At 36.0% G+C, this 8,929-nt stretch overlaps 1 protein-coding gene across 1 annotated transcript in view; it reads right to left on the minus strand.

The window, feature by feature from the left end:
• Positions 1–5,153, minus strand: part of LOC118268899 (G-protein coupled receptor Mth2) — a 100,348-nt gene extending 95,195 nt beyond the window's left edge. Inside the window, exon 1 of the mRNA XM_050703825.1 lies at positions 4,522–5,153. Within this exon, the coding sequence (XP_050559782.1) occupies positions 4,522–5,034 (513 nt within the window). The 5' untranslated portion in view covers positions 5,035–5,153. The remainder of the gene's footprint in view (positions 1–4,521) is intronic.
• Positions 5,154–8,929: the final 3,776 nt, after the last annotated feature.

Consider the following 8,929-nt stretch of genomic DNA (forward strand, 5'->3'; position numbering starts at 1 on the left):
ACCATCAAATTATACTAGACCATTAAACCAAGCGGGGTTTTAACACTGCTTATGACTAAGCGTACAAGGCTTTAGGGGAATTTTTCAAAACGACTACCTAATTGCATTTTTCGTCACACAACATTTTATGCGCCTCTGTCGTGTGAGCGCATTTTTTGCCTTGAAATTATAATATTGTTAGTGTGGTGTGGTTTCGTAACTTAAATCCGTATCATGACATGATATGCCAATTTGTATAATAATTGTTATATCAATTGAAATATAATGCTTACTCACGTAAACTATATACAAAAAGAGAACCTATTTTATTCGATGTTTGATGTCTCACGATAGTTAATAATAACAACAAAGATAATATAGCAAAGTCACGCCTTTTATCCCGATAATAATATGAGGTACATATCACTCGTTTGTATTAAAGTCTCATGTAATAGGTGAGCCTATTGCCATATATGGACACTTCAAACTCAATGACTAACTTACTGGCATTGCAACCTACGAGGCAGCCGGCATCCAACAAAGATAAATAGTTTTTTAAACAATTACGCATAATAATATGCATCATATACTCGTATGTAGGTAAAGTTTCAACTTAGGTTGCCTCACATGACACTTCAAACACAATGACTAACTTATTACATTGTTTCTCATTGGAAATACGATAACACTAAATACCTAATTCACTTACAAATATCACCTAGCGTTTGTTTAGTTAACTTAGTATTAAAATAATGCCTGCCTGTCGCCTGCCTATCTTTCAAGTTCACTGGTATACATATATACCAGTACCTAATATTAACTTACTTTTTTACCCGACTGCGCGACAAATATTTATACCTATATAAATAAACAATATCTTTATTTGTATATAATATCTATAGAAATATTTGTACTTACAATATTTATTGTTTAAGTAAATAAGTCTAGTCGTCTAAGTTTACTTAATAAGTGCTAAGTCAATAATAAGAGTGTTCTACTTACTTTTAATTTTTCCGAAATCAAGTAACTAACAAAAGAGGCAGTGCCAATGCCTGATATATCTGAGAAGATTACGGGACAAACAAACAAAAATCTTCCAACACAAATTTCCGTAATCTTTGTAAAAAACGGGAAATATTATTGTCAGAAGATATTGTTTATATTAAAGAAAAAATATATTAGTGTTCACAGGTGCAGTATAAGGGTAACACAGTACCAGTATACGGAAGTTAAGCCATCGATTTTCGCCATAACACTCGCCTCAACGCTCCTAACGATCAGGGGCGCGAACCAGATAATTATTTTGGTTGACGACTGAATATTTCAAAGGCAGATGCTTGATTCACTAAGGAATTACATCTCCCCTTTTTACAACGCCGTCACAAAGATCGTAGGAACGTCATTATTATTACTTTTTGTTACGCTTTTCTTATAGCCGTCTACATTTCATAAAGATTTTTATAGGAATAATAAATTTAAGGAGGATAATTAACTTTTAAGCGTCGCCTATGGCTCGTTTAGGACAGGCAGCGGTAAGAAACAAATTCAGAATGAAACACGCGGAAATTACTTCGTATTTAAATTGTAATGAATAAAGTTTTTAAAGGTTTGCTTTAATGGTTTCTACTTAAAGTGAGTCGCATACTTTAGTTAGTAGAATTTTGTAACATAATAAAGTCCTTTAGTACTGGGTTACACGGAGAAATTACTCTTTGTAAGTATTAAATTCGTATTCTAGTGTAATGAAGACGGAGGGTGTGTGGAGTGAGTTCGCATTACAGCGCGGCACAATAATATGTGGGGCCAAATGTGTCCGTGAGGTGCAATGCGGTACACTTAATTACACACCTGATCCCTACTTTACAAATTAATTAACATTTGAATGATGTATTTATTCATAATGAAGTGGGTTTCGTAGATAATACCGAGCCCCTTTTCCCTGGAGAGGTAAAGGACAGTACACTGAATTTTCGTCAGATAGGTATACCTACGTTAAGTATGTACTGGTAGAATACAAGTACCTCTAATAATTTATTTTTACAACTCATCATCAGCCTATAAATGGCCACTGCTGACCAAAGCCTCTTCTCACATGGAGGTTTGAGCATTTATCACCACGCTTGCTCAATGCGGGTTGGCGATTTTAAACTTATAATTAGAAATTATAAACCCAGATTTCCTCACGATGTTTTCCTTTACCGTTTGTCAGTGGTGTTTAAATAATCTTAGAAAGTACATATAACTCGGAAAAAGTCACATTGATACTTGTCGTTGGTAGGTTTCGAACCCGCACTCTCATGCATGAGAAGCGGGTGTCTTAAACCTTCGGGCCACCACATCATTTACATTATTTAGAACTATTTCTGTAAAACTGACAATTTCGAAAAATAATTTTGCAATGATAATATCTTATTCCATCTCACAAAGGAATGAGTAAGAGCCTTCAGCTGACACATAGGTAAAGTTTCGTAATATTATACCTAGATACGTATGTCTTAGGGATAATTTCTAAGAATTATATATTAGTTGAGTAACTAACTAACTCAATTTTCCTGTTATTAAAACTCTTTGTACGCTTTAATGAAATATCTTGGTATTTCAAGTGAACATATTGTTTCTAGATTTATCTATCTATCTAATAATTCAATAGACACCTATGTATGTATTCATATACCTATTACTAGTAGGTAACTTTGTTACCTGTGTAGGTAATTTAATTTAGGCTCCTAACAATTTAATTAAGTTATCTACATTAATTATGTTACGTCAAAATCCTCAACAAATTAGTTTCGATAATATTAATTAATTCTCTCATCTGAATGGTCTTTTGGTATTTGCACAGACGAGTTAAACAAATACGTTTAATTCTATAATTATGAATGACAAGTTATTTGGGATATGTATTGTACCTACACCTACTCAATACAACATAGGTATTATTCTCATAACACATATGTCCCTCAATACATAATGTACAAGACAATTATCTTATTTAGTATTCGTCGTACGGAAATAAAACATTTGGGGAAAATTACCTACGCAAGCAATTATAGAAATAATATCGAGTAACTACCTATGTAATGACGACGTCTATACCAAAACATCATTGGATAAAAGGAACATTTTCAATCACGTTGCTGACCGATGCTGATTGAAATTTCACATCTGCCGAATATGAACGGTAGACGAGTCAATCAGACTCTATTAGCGACACCGTGTAGTGGACAGTATCGACTGGGAAATTATTGATTTGTGCCTAATTTCCGGTTGATTGGCGCCGGCCGGGCTGCGGGCAACGGGCGTATACGCGGTCTGCCCCTGTAACTTAGCACAGGTGAACGATTAACTCGCACGAAACGAGATATCGCCCCATCCGATTGGAAACGTTATCGATATATCTACGCAATCGATTTAAATTGAAAATCTCCTCACTACAGCAGGTCTAATTTAATTTGTTTCGGGATGAATATTTTAGTTTGGCGAAAATATGGTTGTTCCGGAAGGGCTAGGGGTCCGTGAAAATTAAATCACAGGAAATGGTTGTAACAATGTAACAAAATGGACTCAAATAGTCGTATATGTTAAAACAGGAAACATGAGGACTGAAAGAGTAATAGCGTGGACCGTGGGGTAGCAACCCTATGTCGGCCGCATGACCCTCGCCAAGTTTAACGAAAGGTTAACATTCTAAAGGTCGAACACTAAAAATCAGTCGTGTGTACCTAATTTAGTTCTCTAGGGACTGGCTATTGGTTCCCGTCGAAATACAGCACACTCAAACTTTATAGTTTAGTAAGTTTCAATCACATATCTGTGAATATAAAAATAATCTGGCGAGTATCCTAAGTGCATTTGCACCTAACATGTTAAACAGTTTAGCGGTAAACAATAAAAAAATAAAAATTTTGTACCTATTTAAGTAGCTACCTAACTCAAAATCGGGTTTTCTACATAACATAATATGTACAAGACAGGTTTTAATTTGTAATTACGATGGTGATGGTATTTGTCATCTCACTAACGCACAATCAGGCCGATGTAATTTGTAATACGAGTGCCGTTAACCAATTACCTGAACACAAGAGCAAAACGGACTCGTATAGATCAGTAGCAGCACGTTCTTGATAACGAAGTTATTCCAAGCGTTATTGAAGTATTTAATTAAATATAGCACAGCAGGTATCGGAACATAAACATCGGCGCCGCTGACAACAAACAGATAATCCGCAAAATATATCTGACTGATAAGGTACCGGTGAGCCAATCTCCCCTTGAAAATTATTTTTCGCTCGCGTCCGCGCAACGTGATAGGATCTACATACAGCGCGCGAGAAAATATTTTAAAAACAATGAAGGGCATTCACTTTTATCAACGCATCGTCGCCCGAGGGGTTATGCTGAAAAGGAGCGGTGAATAGAAATCCCTACGGCAATGCCGGCAGCCTATCAGTTCTGTGAATGGCTATTAACCACCTCGGGGCGACGATAACGATGAAAGGCGACGTTACAGTAATGTATACGGTGTTTGCTCTCACTCATTACCTCGTCCGGAGGCTGACGCAGGTGCATGGGGGGCCCCACGTCCCGCGGCGCATTCACAGGGGAACTGGCACTCTCACTCACTGCACTGGTATTCACCATGGTCCCGCTGTCAGCCTCGATAACGTCCCAGGGCACATTGTCGTCGTACACTGCCACGTTCAGCACCTTGTCGCCGGCGTGGAACCGCCACGGCAAGTCGGTGCCGGTCTGCCGCGGCCGGCGTCGCTTGTGCCGCACTTTATGTCGCGTGAACCTGCCGAACCCTCCGTCGTGGCCCTCCTCCAGCATAGCATCGTACAGCGAGTCCAAGTTCACTTTCAACTTGTGGCGCCTGTTGGAGCGCAAGCCTGGCGTGGTGGTCGGAGCCGGCGTGGTGATGGGATCCCTACTGAGACCCTCCGCATCCCACAACTGTATTCTGAGGATGTTGTCGTGGGAGGGTATGTGGGCGCGCGCGTACGCGAGCGCGAGTACCGCGAGTGCGAGACCGAGCGCGCGCGCGGACCCGTGCATGTCTGGCAGCGGCCGCGAGCCAACTGATGCGAGCGCTCGTCGCCGCTGTTTTCCCGCGCTTTCCCGATAACGCTACGAGGCGCGAGCCACAGTACTACGACTGCACGCATTCGACATCAACGCCGCGCCTCCCTCGCCGCGCTACATTACATATCGCGTACTCTTTATCGCGACGTGATTAATTTGATAACAGCAAACATTACACCTATCGTGTCGCGCCCTGACAGCGATTACGACACGCAATTACCAAAGAAACGAGTAAATAAAACAAAATGTTCAACTAAATAAATTCTATTCCCATAATTTAACACAACTGTTGTGACAACTACAAATTAATCATTTTGTACTACAATTATAATAGCATTTGAAATGCAGCGAATCACGATACACTGATACGGATAGTTAGGTAACTGATAAAATCTTTATCACGTGATATGGAATTTTATAACATTTACACAGAAATGCAATAGCAGCTAACGTTAGGTACAAGAGATACAAGAAACTTTAAATGTAGGTGTTCACTTAAACACCTAGACTGCACGAACTACAATTAGTAGCGATTAAAATGTGCAAGTTCTTTATAATCCATTCAAGTAACTTCAACGTTAGCGAGGATTGGTATCTGGAAGAAAATCGCGAGAATGTTTGCACATTAAAATTGCTACGAATTTGCGTAGCCCGCGTAGCAGCGTTGTAGGCATGTAGGCGTAGCCAATATAACAAATATTTCAACAATTCAGTGCTGTTACATTATCATAATAAGCTGTATACACTCAACTGAGTTAAATATTTACATTTTATACGCATTGAAAATATTTTTGGTTTATTTTATATGCTGTTGCTGTTTTGGTAGGAAATTCTGTTTAAAGAAAACTGAAGGAAAATGATGTTGGTAAATAACTACTGATACCATTTCTATGTGTTTTATAAACTGCAATTTATTCTTATAAGTCACATGTGCTACTTAAAGGTGACCTAATTTAAAGTGCTTCACTCTCTTTACTATACAGTAAACATATAGAAAAGTTGAACAATGATCGAATACTATATAGTATGTATGTCTTTATGGTAATATTAAGGCTTTATCTCATAAGACCGATCTCTATAGACAAGACAACCTAGATAGACAGGAAAGCTAAGATTTAATTCTAAGTAATTCATATATTACCGTACTTTGATATATGGGAATCCCCAACCGATATAAAATGAATCGAAATCAATTAGAATTCTTGGTATTCCCAGAATTAAAAAGATGTTATACATTAACATTTTAAACTTTTTGTGAAGTCTGCATTGATATGGAATTTAATTAAAAAATGTCTGCATCGATAAATAAAAAAGTAATAGGTACATAATTTATTACTTTTTTCTTAGAACGAACTTCTTTACCAAAGTGAATAGAACACTTTTTTAAATAATAACGGTACACTTTAGAATAAAACTGAAGTTAGCAACAAGCATCGAAACGTTCCAAGTTCAAAATACATATTGAATGAAGTGAGTCGCATTTCGCATACCAACCTCTACGTTTCCCGTCCCGATATCCGTTTCCGTTGCCGTATCGGCGACCAAAAACAAGCCTCGCAACACAACTGAATAACATTTATATTTTATACGATTTCCGACCGAAACAGCAACAAATATTTTGTTAAAGTATTGCATGGAACAATTTGATCTAAAACCTATCATAAGTACAAAGTTATGTAGTGGCAAGTAAATAGGAAAGGCCTTAAGATTATATTATTAGTGAATTGTGAGTAAATAATCTCTACATTTGTTAAAATATTTATACATATAAGGAGCTTTAAAAGTATCTGCCACGGCTTTAATGGGTAGTGTTTTGTCCCTTTAAAGCCGTGGCAGATAACTTTAGAACACCTTATATACAACTAAAGTAACTATAGTACGGCCCTGTACTACTTTAAGTAATGAAAAAAAATGTTTCATATTTTCTTTTGTTAATATAAGTAACCGTAACTTAGATATTTTATCTCTGTCTGATCTAGGTAAGCAAGACAGCAATAGAGTATATTAAAGTCTACTTCAAATTAGTTTCTTAGGCGCGTACTATAGGCTACCTGTTGAATGAATCTCTAAGTACAGTCATAAACATACTATGCAGATACATATTGATAACAATATCTATGAAGGAATCGAATATACATAGTTATATAATATAGAACCAAACAGTATTATTTTTATAATAGCAACCATGTCATAACCTCTCTTTGTGTGAAAGAGGCCTTTGGTCAGCACTGGCCACTTATAGGCTGTTGATGTGATTATCATAACACCATAATTGAATTAAAAAATGTACATATACAATCTTTAGATATAGAGCTATTTATAGTACTTACAATGGCGAAAGTAATATTGCGAAAAAACAAAATATTTTAGTTTTTTTTTTAATTAAAGAATTGCTTAGCTACCTGTGTTTATAGAAAAAATAACTTAATTGTTTTTAGTTTTGAGTAGATTTTTTAATAACAACATTTGATGAAGTAGTCATCAATGTCTCTAGAATAAGATATTTTAACCCATATATCATTGGTTTTTTAATAAAATTTTGTGACAAGCCAATTTTGTGTAGTCTTTAGCAATTTGTTAAGACAGTAATTTAATTTGAAAAAGACTGCAAGAATAATATTTCAGCTGCGTGAAGTAGTTCTATGTAGATTTAATTAAGATATATATAATACAATAAGCATTAAGACAGTATAATATATAGACTCAACCATAATTAATTAATATACAGTGCTACTGAAAACAGATTAATCACCGTATTCAGTCATTTAATGGTTACTTAACCCAGTGCTCAGCAATTGTTTTCGATACAAAATCGTTACTAAGGAATAGTTTGAGTAATCATTAAATGACTCTGAGTGCGGAAATATGACATAATATAATTATAGTTTTTAATTAATATATAAATAGGCCATTATAGTTAACAATACATATTATTATAATAAATGTATTAAATATTATTGAAAGCGAGAATGTCATATAAATGTTTCATATACAGTTTAACTACTTTTATAAATATACAATAACAATTACTATATTCTATGGAAAATACTCTAAATTCATACAAACAGTGGTTACATATCATAAGTTTACTTTTCAATAGAGTTTATGTACAAAAAGGTTTTAATATTATTCCATATGGTGATAAAAATCGGTGGTTCTTAAACAGTACCCTTAGTACGAGTTAGGTTTAAGAGTTCGAAACGTCTAACGAGCGTTCTACGCTCTGATTGGTTGTTTCATTCGCGCCGGCCAATCAGAGCGTCGAATGCGCTCTCGTTTCGTTTTCGTTTAACGTAAAGCAAACTTATACTAAGGGTACTGGTTCTATTTCTTGTCGTGACTATTAATATTTTTAGTATAATTGTTACTTATTACTAGAAAATTTCAATTGCTGTGCCCGGGTATGTGAATAAGAATAATACATTATACAGTGACGGATTAATCGCGGGGCCCGTAGCAAAGTCTATTGGAGGGCCCATGATCTTGTACAAGGTATCCCTGACTGGATGGATTAAAATAAACAGAGGGACATGGGGAAGGTTATTTGCAAACTTTTTAGTTCCCAGACCAGTAAGTCTCATTAACACATTGAACGCTGTGGTGGTCACCGGTGACCAACGTTAGCGGAGGATTTGCCTTCAACAGTTTTCTATTGGCAGTCAAAGACTTAAAAAAAAACTCTACAAAGATGAATTTGGTTACACAGGGCCCGTAGTAAATAGTACTCATGCTACGCGATTAATCCGGCACTGATTTCATATAATACAAACGCGTCAAAAGTTATACAACAATTTTTCTACAATGAACATACTTCTCAAAAGACTTGTATCCAAAATTTGTCATTGAGCATGCTAAAGCGTAAAAAAAA

Source organism: Spodoptera frugiperda, chromosome 2 (genome assembly GCF_023101765.2).
Source record: "Spodoptera frugiperda isolate SF20-4 chromosome 2, AGI-APGP_CSIRO_Sfru_2.0, whole genome shotgun sequence".
NCBI lineage: Eukaryota > Metazoa > Arthropoda > Insecta > Lepidoptera > Noctuidae > Spodoptera > Spodoptera frugiperda.